We start from the raw sequence: 15,550 nt of genomic DNA, 5'->3' as shown, positions 1-15,550 counted from the left end.
TCTACTCTAAATGGAACAGGCGTCTCGAGTAAAGTAAGTTTCCGAGGAGTCAGTGAAAGCGTCATAGGAAGCGATCGAGCAGCATGATCCAAGAGGAGGTGCTGAAAGTGCTCCATACTGCCCCCTGCTGGATAACTACTGAAGTAAACAAAACCTTGACGTTTTAGTATGAATTAAAAAAATTAAAATACTTGTCATAACTCGAGTACAATAAGAGTTTACTCAGTCAAAGATGTCGGGCATAGCTTACATTTTTCTATTACCATTGACTTTTCTCCTTTTCATTGTAGCCATAATACATCTGCCTCTATACCCGTCATTTTCTAATCTCATCTATAAACTGTGACTGTCCCAAAGCAGCAGATCTGACCCGCTGACTTCAACCAGTATTAACTTTTCATTTTTCTTTTAGCAGAAGCTGCTTTGAATCATTATATCTGTGCGTTTTAAGACCACATAATCACACTGCGTACACAATTTTATCTTGACTTCAACATCTGAACAAGAGATGTTTTTGGGGGGGTGGAAGTACGTGTTTGCCTCATGGAAAGGACAGCTGACGAGAGACAGGAAATGTTGGGAGGAGAGAGTGGGGATAACATGAATTTCATTCAATAACACTCTTGATAAAAGTCTCTGAGTGTCTAAAATCAACAGTTCAGTCACACATTGAGTTGATATTCTCAGATAGTTTTATTTTCTCTATCCATGTTAGAGTTACTATATTATTATTACATTTAGATATCTTAAATGAAATATGTTATACAAAAGTCAAATTAGAGATGACATTAGTCAAAGTGACGTGTTACAAAGTCAACCTTAAAAGCCTAAATGTCGGCCTAAAGTAGTCTGATAGTGGTCTATCAGGAGTTAAGAGAAGTAAAAAGATCTACAGTTGACAGATTGTAACAAAATAGAAATAAAAATGACATGTCCAGTACAAATATTTTTTACAAAGTGAAAATGAAATAAAGAAACATCGTCTTTATAAGACATGATTTGTGGGGGAAAAAAAAAAAAAAAAGTTTTCATTACAACAGATCACCCCACGGTTACCAATCCTGCTCTGGATTTAACTGACTTTCAACCTGTGAGTAATCACACCCGAGGGTTTACAGTAGCACCCATAGGCTTATTGGTTCATTACCAACAGTATTTGACCCCTTTTGTTAAAACAGGCTCAAGAGTAATGCAGGTATTAGACATACCCGTAAGAAAATAATTCATTGAGATTCCTTTTACACTTCTGGACTTGTTACATGGGCCATATATCAGCCTTTAGTGGCATGCAGTAGCACTTTGACATTCACTTCTCAGGACTCTGCCAGTGCCTTAAAGGAGTCACAGGCAGGCTTATTTTTTCATTTTATTTTTTTTATTTTGCCTTACCCAGAATTAAAGGTCAAACAATGAACCCAGAAATACCATGCAGACAAAAAAATAAAGTTAAGACAAAAACAGAAACGTCTGAAATGACTCCTTTAACCCTGTGCCACTGTGACTTAACACATTATTACAGCTCAGTTCATTTGAGTGTAACCCAGATTAAAGTAAATTCATTTTCCATCTCAAATGCACTAAACATATTCATTTGTTTCTGTCTTCCTGAACTGAAAACTAATTGACATCAGTGATGACCATAACAGCTGTCCTGGTTGGTACTGTGTTAGTGGTTTCATCATCAGAGCACAGAGCATTGGCTGCTGTCACGGTAGTTCTAATCTGTATAATAAAAAGATTTAGTTACATAAATGCAATCTATAATAATAACTATGGACTTAATATCTTCAAAACTGAAGACAAATAAACTATAGCCAACACTTGGTTTGGAATAGGTAATATATGATAAGGATATCTGTTACTTTTAAAGAAGAGTTGGATATTTTGTCCACAAAATCCTGCCTTTAATTTTCTTAAAAGTTAAATGCAAAACATCAAGATGACTGACTGAACTTAGTGACAGGGAATACACACTGAGGTAAACTTCAATGCTAGCTGTTGAAAATGTGATGAAATACTCTCATCTTATTGGTCAGTGACGTTCAGCTCCAGTCTTTGAAGTGGCACGAGCTGCTCCATGTTTAATCTTGCAGAGTGTAACATCTCATGGTTATATTTCAATGCTAAACAAACAGATAAGTGGAGACTCCTAACAGAGCTTTGGAGAGATGTTTTTTCCACAAAGTACAAAGATCTTTGTGTGTCTCAGTCTCATTATTATACTAAACATTTGGCAACACTGGCACAGCTAGATAACATGTCAGTTCATCTTGTACAGTTCTTCAGTGACAGCTGAAACGTGCAAATATCATGTATAATATAAAAAAATAGAATCAACAGTACTCAGACAAAAAAAAGAGTAATCATGGTGACTGCAGTGTGTAGGATCAAATCTGACTTCAAAGTCAGCTGGAGTTCAGTTGGAGTCTGGTCCAGTCCAGTTTGTAGACAGGCAGTTCACCATAGAAGCTTAAGAGGTCTCATAAGAACCATGGACCATGTTATGCTAAAAGGCAGCAAAAATATGACACACACAGGCACTCTCACACACTGTCTTGTACATGTGGTATGTCGTCTAAACACATGCCTATTTCGCTTTCATTTACACATTTTTTAAGATGTGCAATTTTCAAAAAGATGAAAAGGAAAACGATAAGCAAAAAAAGATGGGCGGTTGGAGGTTCACAGATGCATCATGTGGAGCAGAGGTCCTTCAAGGGGGAGAGGTGCTCGATAATGAGCGAAGACTGCCATCAAAAATCACAGACAAACACCACCTTTACCTGCTTGACGTCACAAAAAAAAGGGAAACATTTGCACCCCTTTTTCCATCCTCAAACCAGCCTTTTCTCCTCTCCGCCCTTTTCTTACAGCTTTTTCTACAAGTTGACCAGCTCATGTGCGACAAACTGTTTGAGTCTCTCCAGGTACTGTCCGTAGAGCTCCACGTCGTTGTGTCCAGCACCCTCCACCCAGAGCGGCTCCACGGGGCGCTGACAGCGTTCATACAGCGCCAGGCCGTGAGAGAAGTCGATGACCTCGTCCTCCGTACCATGGATCACCAGCACTGGAGACGTTACCTTTGAAATCTTGTCGATGCTTTGGTGTGACAAGAGGAGAAAAAAATAATAATAAATCAAAACAAGAACAATTTTATATTAAAAAAAAAAAAAAAAAAAAAAAAAAAAAGGATGTTAAAAATTCACAGATAATTAAAGCAGAGCTAATTTAAAAACTGACCACCAGAGGGAGCTGTCGTGTATATTTCCTGAATTGTTTTGACATCTATATTTCTAAGTCTATTTAAAATTTTAAAATCTGTGTGTATGTGTGTGTGTTTTCCTGACACAAAGCCATTCACACCCTCCTTTGTTTTGAATTACACATGCACTGTATTTGTGGTGTTCTGACACATTGTGCAAGGTGTCTGTGTGTCTACTCTAAAATGACCCGTCTTCCTCGTGTACCATCTGTCCATACAGGGGGGGGGGGACTCACTTTGGGAAGGCGTCGAAGCAGTAGGTCTTCTTGGTGTCGGGAAAGGCCACCCTCATGCCAGAGGTAAGCGGGGAGTGAAGGATGACGGCAGCGCTCTCATAGCGAGAGGCCAGATCCACTGAAGGCACGGTGCCGATGCTCTGACCGTACACGATCACATTTTCTGGCCTTATGCCGTACCTGCAAGATGAACACACAATATCTGAATATCACACACTCGCTGTCTGATGGTGAACAGGATTTTTACACTATCAGCAGCCAGATGCATTGTGGTAAATGCTCTGCCAAACATTGGCTGGCGTCCAACTCGGCCTTCTTTTAATTAGGAAAAAGCAGCTTGGCTGGCAAAAGGAAAAAAAAAAGCAAATCTAGCTTATTTTGAATAGTCTAATTAGTGTAAAAAAGTTGTTTGTCTTGTAGTAAAAATAGTATCTTGATGTTATCCTGATTCTTATAGTTATACCTGCTTTTAGACATCACATAGTGATTTCTCTCACACAGCCAATTAGTCTGCCATCATTTTCTCCCCACATGCTGCTCCACAAGCAAACATACACCTGTGAGCTAACAGAGACTTACTCACACTCTGTTATCGGCTGAAACTTCACGTCACAGTGACTCAGTGATTATCTGGCCTCCTAAAACAAGCACACAAACACGGGGAAGCAGAGAAGGTTCACTGGTTTTCCGCAGCTTTTCTTTAGCAGTAGAACACGGAGGACCACCACTGGAGACTCGTGATTCAGAGCTCAAGAGGGAGGATTAGAGCCAGTCAAGCAAAAAGACTCACTGATACTGGATCAGGGGTGAGGGGAGAGACAGGCAAATGAAAGCGAAGACATTCCTCAGCTTATTATTTCAAACGTGACCCAGTCTCGCCAGCGAGCGAGCGGTCAGCTGACAACCTGAAACCAAGTCGAGAACACAGCATCACTGTCTGTGCTGCTGAAAAAAAAAAAAAAAAAAAAAGAACAGTGGTGCTACTCGATTATGAAAACTGGGAGCGCTAATATTACAGGCTTAACATTTCAGCCTCTGCCACTCCACTCCTTAGACACACAACACACAGACTGTAAAGCCTGACAACACTGTGGGCTGTCACAGTGTAGCACAACCTTTACAAAGAGACCGCCTGAAGTAATGAGGACTTACTGCTCCAACGTTAAGTGCAGATAGAAACTGGAAACGCACAAACGTGAGCAGACATATAGGACCTGTTTTCTGCTGGCGTCAGCCGGCCTCCACAGAGTATAAATAGGGGTGGAAACACAGGCGAGCATGTGAAAGGACCACAGCAAACTGTTGTGTGATGTTTCGACTGTTACCCTCAACTCAAGGTCGGTGGATCACAAGATACACAAATCATGGATTATTGGACATAATGTAGCGGCTTAAGGGAGTTGAAGAACAGCAAGAGGGGGACACAATGTGAAACAAACTGCACACCAAGTGTCTGGAAAAAAGACTAAAAGCCACAATGAGAATCACAAACCCCTTTCAAAATCCACAATGACTTTGTGCTCAAACGCCAACTCATTTCCGGGTTTTCGGACTCATTTTAAAAACTGCTACTCCACAGTGACCTCGTTGGATTCTGATTGTTTACTCCTTTAAAATCCTTTTATCACATCAACTTAATCATACTCTTATCGTTATCGTATCATTATCTTCCGTTTATCTCTTCTGTGTTCTCTGGCACATCAGGCCACAAACTCCGGGCCAATCACGAGACACACTGAGCACATGGACGTGCTTGTGCCGAGTCAAACAGGAAGGTGAATTGAAACCATTTGACAGCCCGAGTCATAAAATAAATAAATAAATGACAGTAAACACAGCAAGGCGTTTTCCTGGACTTAACTCGACATGCTCAGCTGACATCTTTAACACCAAACACAGTGTGAGCTCAGAGTTTTGCTCAAGGACACACGGTGGAACAATGGATAATTTGTATCCTGAACCTGCGACCTTTCACTCACTACAAGGTCATGTTAGCTGCTGTCTTGACTCTGTTGGATGAGTTGCTTTTTTTTGCTCACAGATTCAGGATCAAGGATGCAAATAAGAGCACAATTGTGGCGTAGATCAACACAGCTGCACTCGTGATTAGACATCACCTCGACAGTCTAAATACAACCCGGATCTGACCCCCTCCAGACCGGCCAACACCAGCCTACAATTTACTCCTTTTTCATTTCAGCTCAAATAGACCTTACCGAGCCATAGCCAGCCGTGCTCCATGGTTACACCCCTCCCCCAAAACCTTCATCAATTTGGCCTCCTGACACAAATTCAATCTATTATGCATCACATCCTCCCTCGTCCCCTTCTTCTGTCTCCCACTCCCTCTTGGCCGCCCACCTCTTGCCCCCTGAAGAGTAAAACTATTCTCAGCCCATATTACTCACAATGACTAATAGATATTTTAGGACATCCTGAACATATGTGCAGGCGTTTGAAACAGATTAGCGCACCATCTGTAGTACAGCAGGGGGATTCACCACCAAAGGGCTCCAATAATCTGATATTATATGTAGCCGATTCTTACTTGATTTCTTCCATCTCGTACTTGATTGTTCAAGTTAAAGACAACAGTTAAATACAACGTGGACATCTTTTAGGGGCTCAAACAGAAAAGACATTTATAATAAAATAAAAATAAGTCAATGGGTTCTCAGTTTAAGAGAAATAAACATGACGGGGTCGCCTCTGTGTTCACGTTTGTCAGAATTTCATGTCAGGAAGTGAATTTTCCGTCTTTGATTTTATCGGCCAATATGCGGATAGACCTTGGTCTAAAATCTCATTGGAAATCAGTTGCTAGGCTACGACTCAATATTAGACAAACGGGATTGACTGCTGGCCCGCCTCCATCACAGACACACACACACAGACACACAGACACACACACACACACTTTGGTTATATTAACTCAGTATATTAAGTCCATTTGAAAAAAGTTCAAACACCTTCTGTAATCTTTTCTATGATAATGGAGGCTGTGTGTGTGTGTAGGTGTGAGGTGTGTAGGTGTGTGTGTGTGTGTGTAACCATGGTGACTCATAATAACTGAATCAGCTGGTTCACTCCCTGCTCAGGTAAAGGGAGTGGCTCATCCACTGTGGATAAACAAGAAAACACAGGAACAGTGTGTGCGTGTGCGTCATCTGCCTGCCATGCAGTTGTGGTTAGCCTGATAGCAAAGTGAGTGACAGGTGGCTACCCTCCGTCATATGACTGTTGAACAAAAGCAGCCGACGCAAGTGTGTCGACACTCGAGAGAAAGCGAAGTTGTAGAGTACTGGATCACAAGCAGCTGACACAGAAAACTAAAACAGGCTAAAAGAAATGTGATGTGCTGTGTTCAAAATGTCAAATAGTCCAAAAACAAACAATACAAGAAGAAGAGAAAGAGAGAGCTGAATCTGTCGTCTTCTGATCCAACATGAGAGACATGCACGAGGGATTGTACAGAGCCGATTTAAAAAGGAGACCACGCAGAGAGGACACTTTGATGTGATAAACACAGTCGACTTGATTCATGTTGAGAAGGGTCAAAAGGCTGGGATGTACCCTCCTTCTGTCACACGCAAAGTTCATTATGAATTCGACACTGCCCTCAAACCATCAGATACAGAAAGGAAGCACAAACGAGGCCTTTGAGCTTTGATGACTGTAAAAACAAAGACGTTAGGCTCACCCACAGTCGTACAGTAGACTTCCAAGCTATTATCGGTTTGTCCCTACAGTTTCATTAGCGAGTCATTAAACTCTTCGATCATCGGTCCTCATTTCATTCTTTGTGGAGGAAACTTGTAGCACAAGATTTATAGGAAACTGAAGTGTCTATTGAACTGATGAAGCCAACAGATCGAAGGCCAGAATATAAACTTAAACATAAGGATGAGGCATGGCTAAATAAGTCGCATATATCATCAATCCTGACAGCCTATTTAGAATGTAATATCACCATCGTTTTATTAGTGCTGCGGCAGTGAAAGCGTGAAGCCTTATCCGTCTGTGTTGAATGAATATTCTGAATGTTTCAATTATATGTTTTTAACTCTCATTGTCTGGACAAATTGGCAACATGGCTTTTAAAAGTGTTATCATGTATAATGGCTTGGCATTTTAAATGCGTGTTCACTGTTACTATGTCGCACAAGTTTTCAGATTACGTTATGAAAGAGACATACAGTTTATTTTCCCTCATAATCAACTCAACTATAAAAGACATGTCCGGCATCATTTCCCTCCGGTATACTGTAACAAACATTCACACACTTTTTTTTTTTTTAAACATCAAAAACTAAACTCTATAAACCATTCACTGCCTCACTCTGTCTCTGCGGCTTTGACTTAAAGGCAACCATTCAAGTTTAAATGTAAGGATAATAACTACAGACATACAATGCAAGAACTGTGTGAATGCATAAGAAGCGATGCATGGAGAGAGAAACAAACAGTCCTCAAACTGTTTTCAATGCACCTATGTTTGACATGAAGTGTAGTAAGGGACTGTAAATCACGAGACCACAAAGCACGGGACCTACAGCATGTACGCGAGTGAGTTATCTAATTACGCCGCTGAAAGCCTCTCGCCTGATCTTTCAGGGGTTTTTCACGGCTGTGAGGCAGGGTCTTTGTTATAGCAGGAAACCTGCTTTAACAAACAGCTGATTAACAACAGCTAAAAAACTAACAACCCCTGAAGGCTTCAGTAACACTAGCAGGCTGATCGCCAATCTGGATGAGTAGTCAAACTTTCTTTGGCCTGTAGGCAAATGAGGCAGCGGCGATGTGGATTTAGACTGCTGCCATTCAAGGATAAAACAAGCTAATTCAATTTATGAGACAATGTTTTGCTGGTCACAGGGGATTATTTGCACAAAGTATTCATTGTAGATCAACAGAGGTACACGAGGAGGGATTCCTTCTCCTCATCTGCACTTCACAGATAACAGCGTGAGTTACTTTGCTGATTAAACTAACAGAAACTAGGTGCGCTGTACTGCAATAAAAGACACCATTTAAAACGATGATTCAGTGTGATGCATGTAGACAGTGAGGAAAAGTGTTCAAGAAGCAGATGAGGAAGAGAAGACATTAGGTCATTTATACCCAAGCTTACATAACAAGCGCCGCAGGGTTTGCTCCAGGTTTGTGTGAAGAGAGGCTGTTACGCCGCCTGCCCCAGACACATTTCACCAAGTGTAATTTGATATGATTTGGAGAGTGCGTCGATCACATTAAAAGGACATTTCAAAGCTAATTTACTGCAACCAGCCACGGCCGTGTGTGGGAGTGGGAGATTCCTCTGTGTACCGACAATTATGAGCCAGTAGGACCGGGGAAATAAAGGAATAACATGAAAAGAAAAACACACATCAGCTGAAAGTCTGAGTGTAGTAGTAGTTTGACAAGTAGTTTGTCACTGTGTTCAGAAAGAAAAGTGAAAGGACGCGTGTGATTTGTTGTGCTTATTTTCCTTTCCATTCAACAGAAACATCGGTGATCGGTTTCTCTTCGTAGCGATAAAGTGTGCTGAATTGTAAACACAAGTGGCAGAAAGGTTTCAACTTGTCTGACCACCAGAAAAGCAGGTTCTTTTTCACGGCAGCCCATTTCTTTTATGCTTCAGCTTTATGATCAGGAGTTTCCTGTTTAACTCGCCAGCTTTCTCCTTTAAGGACTCAAGACAGCTCAGGATGCTCTGGTGGATGTGTGGAATGTAAAATGAGTGTTGGGAGAGATCAGGAAGAGTCAGTAGCGAGGAAATAGAAACATTTCATGCCAGTGGCTCGAACAACCTTATCCATCAGCACTTCTCAATCTCTGCAGTGCCAACAGCTTCATTTACTGCAGAATGAAGCCCGTCCACCCACACCAGCGTTGATGCACGAGGACTTCTCCTACTTTATAGTCTTTGTGGAAAATTTAAAGGGGACATATTATACATATATATACTTTTTTTCCCACCTTTTCAAACTGTCCCCTGTGTTCTAAATGAAACATCTGTGCTGTGCTTCGGTCAAAAAAAACAACCTAAATCAAGCCCCAGAGGAGGTTTGTGACCCAGAAAGACTCAGAACGCTCCGTTTTGGTGTGCGTGTCTCTTTAAATGCAATGAGCCCCCCCCCCCCTCCCCCCCCGAGTTTATAGACATCACTCCTGAAGAGAAAATAAAAATGACAGACCAGTGCAAAAGTTTAGCTCGAGGCTGGAGGTGGACTCCATGGGTGGAGATACCAGGGGAGGGGAGGGGATTTTCTTACCACAATCCAACTTGTGATGTCACACTGAATAAATTTGAAACGGAGCATTTTTCTCTGTGTGGTAAGACTTAAGCAGACCACAAACAAAAGGACTGGAGGGATTTATTTCAAATTTTGTAGGTAGATAGACATTCAGGTTATCCAAATAAATGTTCAAAAACACTGTCAAAGTGGATTTTTCACAATTATGTCCCCTTTAAACTGCTCTGGCTCCTCTTTTACACCGTTTTTAGTTTTCCTGAGCCAGAGTCGTCTCTCTCCTCACAGAGTCGTTTGTTTGTCTTCCAGCAGGAAGTCTACAAAAACAAGGAGGCCTACTAGATTAACTTATTTCCTCCCTCGTCCTCATAAACAACAATATGATGGACACATTAGTTCACTCACACACAAACACTGGACTCCTGCACATCCTGTAGTCTGTCAGAAGAAGTGACCGGACTCTTTGGTTCACACAAAGAACTTTTTCCTAGTGCTGCAAATCATCGTCATTATTCTGTCTGTTTACCCCATACTTGACTATATGCATGAACAAGGAACATTTGGGAAAATTGTTACTAAAATAATTTCCCAAATCCTAAAATGACATTTTAATATAGATGTGATTAAAGGTAAAGATTGACTTGATTTTCACTTTGTGTTGTGTTGTTTATTCTGGTCCATTTGGAGGATTCATTGTGTAATTACTTAGACTGTGATGTTACACAAAATGTATTCTCTACATGAACAGGAGAGAAGTGAAGTGTTGGCAGATGTGTCCGGGTAAGTGCTCACTTATGAAAGAGCAACAATTATTTAGGCATGGGGGAACATTTTGAAGATCAACCAATGAACCCATCAGGAATATCCAGCTCCTGTGCAATTTTGTATCGGTACTGTGTATTGGGAAAAAAAAAAAAGAAAAAGCTCTTTGGCACCATTTTAAATTTGTCTGCCGTGAACTCAGGCGGAGCACAATAGTGTTGTCATGTCATGTTTATATTTTCTAAATTGTCCCTCTCAATTGTGCTCTCTTCTCGCGTCCTCTAAAATGCGACAAAAACAAAGTGTTCTACAAGGAAGCATGATTATCAGGCCCTAACAGTTATTTAGACACATCTAAAAAACATGTTAATGTTGTGTATCTGATGGGCACAGTACAGTGTACAGATGCTGCCCCACTCCTCAAAGAGACATGGTGGGAAAAATAGGACAATAAGAAGGCAATAGCGACGTAACAGTTCACTAAACTCACGGTCGCGATGTTGAGTTAATGATACGATTCTCAAGATTTAAATGAGACAGTAGACAAACTATGACTGAAAAAGGCTCCTTTAGGGGCTGCTAACTTGTCAGTGTGGCTTTTGTTGTCTCTCAAAAAGGGGGAGGTGAATGGAGCTTCTTGTTGTGGTGTCGATGAAATGCTGCATCATGTCGGTTTTGCTACTTTTGTAGTTCCCCTATCTTCTTGCAATATTCAAACACAGTTTTTGTCTTGTCTATCGTTTTCCAACCTCTTTTATTTTCTGTATTAGGGAAGACAAAAATTATTTCACACCTTCCCGATTTAAAAGATGGTCGCGCATCCTCAGTTTCTAAATCTTGCTCTGCAGCTGCTGACGCCCATCATGTTATTGCGATTCATTTTCCAAGAGTAGCGACGTGAACTTCGACACCTTCTTGAATGGATTCTTCACGGTTTCGTGATTCATGTTTTACATCTCCAGAAGGCAATGATGAGAGGGTTAAAGAAAGGGAAGACAGTGAGGGACGTGGACTTCAGCAGATGGTTTAATTTGGGGGAAGGGACTCATTTAATTTACAGTAACAGAAGTAAATCTGTTTATCAAGATCAAATGTGTGATAAAGGACAGAAACAATTTCAACAGTAAATCCCTGTGGACCATCTGCAGCGTAAACAGGAGACATAAAGGGTTCCTTACTTGTTGCATTAACATCACAAAGCTGTGACAAAATATTTCTGCAGATTAGCGACCAGATGCACTAAATAATTAAGTCTGACTCAGAAACAGCTGAAGTTGAGCATTAGCCAATAAGTATCAGCCTTTTCAAAGCCTGTAGAGCAACACGATGCTGCAGTACACCCACTCACACCTTCATATGTTGGCTGACCAGCAGAAAAAGACACGTCTTGTTATTGCTTACAAGAACACACACACACACATACACACACACACATATACATACACACACACACATAACATTTCCACGCCAATCTTCACCATCACCCACCCATGATGTTATCACATTCAAACTCATCAGGACGACACCCACCCAGCTCCTTCTGGACACACGCTACATCTTTACCTCTCACTTCAAGATGATACCTTTTTTTATTTTGTCAATATCAGTCCAGTTTTTTTCAGATTTTAAAGTTATCAGCTTTTTTTTGGTTTGTTTTTTTTGCAGAAGTCTCCATCTACAAGCCTCCTGTGAGCTGTAGACGTCGAGTTCACAAGCGCCGAGAAAGGTTGCCATTGTTGCTAATCACAACGTCCTCACTCCCGACAATGGCGTAGCTGTCAAAAAGAATGATATGAACCAATATGTATGCAATCAAGGTTAGCGTTGTCTCTTAGTAAACAGCAGCGAGTAGCAGCTTTGTTTGAGTCTTGCGACACAGAAAAGAATCGCAAGAATCAGTAAGGCTAAAACGGTTTCTACAATCTGTGTTATGTCACTAACTCCTTAAGATGTGGGTTGTGAGAGCGTTTTCTGCATTCCTAGTTAACCATGCCATACACATTTCAAGTGTTTATCCACTTTGATCCCCCCTCTTAAAAGTTGAGGGGCTTAACTCGTCACTCTCACAGTCTTTGTCGAGCCTTATCTACGTTGCAATTTTGGCTTAAATTTACAGCTGGTATTCATGCTGTCAGTGTTTACAACGTTCCAGTAAATCTAGAAGAGGAAAACTCTAAAGTTGAAGGTCTGATGGCATCATCAGTGTGTTCATCACCAATGACTGATTCCACTCTCTGCAGGATGTTCCGACAACAGAGTACAGGTTCTCTCTCAATCATTATCATCATCATCATCATCATCATCATCATCCCTCCTTACCGTGAGCGTAGCGCCTGCCAGGCAGCGTCCACATCAGCGTACAGATTCTTCTCTGAGGGTTTCCCGGAACTGGCCCCGTAACCCGAGTAGTCATAGGAGAAGACATTGCAGTTTATCCTCGAACCCAGACCGATGTAGAAGCTGCTCATCTGACCTAAGTCCACCGCGTTTCCATGGGAGAACAATAGAGTGTAGCGGGCGCTGGGCGAGCAGCGGACAAACATGCAGGCAATGCGGTTCCCTCTTGCGGTGCGCGTCATGAAGCACTCGATGGCGTCCTTCTCACGCGACGAGTATTGCCAGTCTGCCCGTTCTGAGAGGTGCAGGGTCCACCGGCTGCCACTGTCGTCAGACATGAGGCTGTACGTGGGCTCTGGGGGCAGGAAGGCCAGCTTGGAGGCAATCTTGCTGGGGCACGGTGGACAGCAGAACAGGCAACATAGCTCGCTTAAGGATAAGTGATTCATCCTAACAACCCTGCAACAGGGGAAATGAAGATGGTTCAGATTTAAAATAACACATCCCTTCAAAATAAAAATTCAAGAGCTGCACTTTAAAACCTTAGAACAAGAGAGAGATCAGATAATACAGCCTCTGGGCTGAACTTAAACACCAATTTGCCACTTCATCCCCTGCAGATTGATCACACGGAAAACACATGAATGTGAGCACCACGAAGTCCCTTCTCATGAGTATATGGGTTGCTTCAGCCAGTCCTATAAAAAAGGACATAGCTCTGACCCTGTTTGACTCCACATCCTCTCAGGTAGGACTGACTTAAAAGGCTTTCTTCTTTTCTCTCTGCACCTCGATCCCCTCCTCAGGCAACCTTTTAGATACTCCAGGTGCTTTTGAATTGCAGTGTCCTGCACCAGAGATAACAGGGATCTGTAACGTGACTCCAGATAACCACACATCACATGCCCTTGTTTATAGCATGAAGTAGATCTAGGCCTGTGTTGTACATTCATTTATTGATGTTTTGGAGTTATTGTCTGGGTCTCACGTGCATCACTGTAATCTCAATGAGACTTCCAGATTAAACAAAGGGATATATCTAACTGTAGTTCTCTAACAGTCTCTGACAGCTTTTTATCCCCTCCAGGACACACCTGCACGTTTCTCATTTATTGTACTGCAGCCTTTGCAAGCTCTGCGGTTCTCTAAAAGCAGAAAAGCATCCAACCAAAATAATGTTTGTTCTTTTTGTTTTGTTTTAAAACAGTGCCTTGTCCCAATGATGCAGATCTCCTATTTGACCCATGAAGCTACAAGAAAGAAAGAAGATAGGTTTGCAGTAAATCCTGGGAGCCTTACTTGACAATACTTTTATTTTTACACTGAATTATCTCAACTGCCCTAAGCAGATCTGCAGATGTGTTTATTCTTTATAAGTGTCCAGAAATGAAGCACTTTACTTACCAATTTATTTTCCTTTTTCTTCATCAAGTATTCAACATCAGTATGGTGTTGTTTGTAGAATTACTGACTTTGTCACATTCTTATAGGGAAAATTGTCTCAAAGCGTGAAGCTTGCATATACACGGATTAAAAGCAGGACATCACTTGTGGCATCTCGATCACACTAGGGTGACTTCCCTTCTATTCCATCACCTGTGTGCAGCACACATCAACACATAGCTGGATAATTTAGGGTGAATAATCTCCACGTGCAATGCTACTCCTGCAAGAGTCGAGGCATAGCTACAACAACATACAAAGTGGAGACTATTTGCTTCCCATATCTTCCCAAAAATAGTCCATAATCTCCAGCCATGGACACAGAATGGAGCCTCGCAGCGATTTACTGTAAAATGGTGTCGGAGGCAGCAATGTGTTCAACGAGATTACAGCGACTCTTGGCTGGTTTGAGGAGATTTAATATCCACTGATCGGACACAATTCACACCAAACTGTGATGTGTTAATTAGCTGTCAACACTGCATGACTTGTTCCTTATTAAGACATCAGAAATATGATTGCAACATTACCTGGACGGTGGTGTGTTTTTGTTTTTCTTTCTATTTTAAGGAAATAGTATTGGGAAACGTCGCTGGAGTCAGGAGTGTTTTTCTTCAAAACAAGCTGATTAATATATCTTCTTCTGAACGCCGGGAGATTGACAAGGTTATCCTCGGCCAGATTATCCTCTGTTTGGCGTCTTGTCACTTCAGGAGTGTATATCCCTTTGGCACCACAGCTGCTGTGAGTTACTATAAGCTAGCAGCTTCGTCCTCCGGGGTCCAGACAGACACCAGAAACTGCTGTCTGTTTCCTCCTTTGGGATTTAACAACATGTGGTCCTGAATAATAACGAGGTCGATTAATTCACCACATTCAGGTCCAAACAGCTCTTCAGCGTCATGAGTGAATAAATATCTAAAATAAAGTTACTTCGGGTCACTCCTCCTTATTGGGTCTTCAGACAGCTCCCAGCAGTATCACTTCTGCCTCCGAAACATCACTACTGTCGATGAGAAAAAATAATCACTCCGCTCGTTTCCTCACTTCGTAAGGAAGCAACGAATTTGATTGACAGATTCTTTGACCAATAGGAAAGCTGTTGATAAAACGAGCCAACCAATCGTAAGGACAGTGGAAATATTTTGGGTTGTCCGAGGGTGGGATCAGATTTTTTGATTGACGTGTAGAACAACTAATTGGTGGCTACTATTGATAACAACTGTCCAATCAGCAGTGATTGCGGTACTTCTGTA

At 41.6% G+C, this 15,550-nt stretch overlaps 1 protein-coding gene across 1 annotated transcript; it reads right to left on the bottom strand.

The window, feature by feature from the left end:
• Positions 1-674: 674 nt before the first annotated feature.
• On the bottom strand, positions 675-15,448 carry abhd17b (abhydrolase domain containing 17B, depalmitoylase). The gene is made up of 4 exons (XM_079365719.1): positions 14,825-15,448; positions 12,834-13,310; positions 3,499-3,678; positions 675-3,099 (listed from the first exon to the last, which is right to left on the bottom strand). The coding sequence occupies exons 2-4, from the start codon at positions 13,298-13,300 to the stop codon at positions 2,880-2,882; spliced, it is 867 nt and encodes a 288-aa protein (XP_079221845.1). The 5' UTR covers positions 13,301-13,310; positions 14,825-15,448; the 3' UTR covers positions 675-2,879.
• Positions 15,449-15,550: the final 102 nt, after the last annotated feature.

The sequence above is a fragment of the Symphodus melops genome, assembly GCF_947650265.1.
Source record: "Symphodus melops genome assembly, chromosome: 1".
NCBI classification, from domain to species: domain Eukaryota; kingdom Metazoa; phylum Chordata; class Actinopteri; order Labriformes; family Labridae; genus Symphodus; species Symphodus melops.
This window is presented reverse-complemented; position numbering and strand designations above follow the sequence as displayed.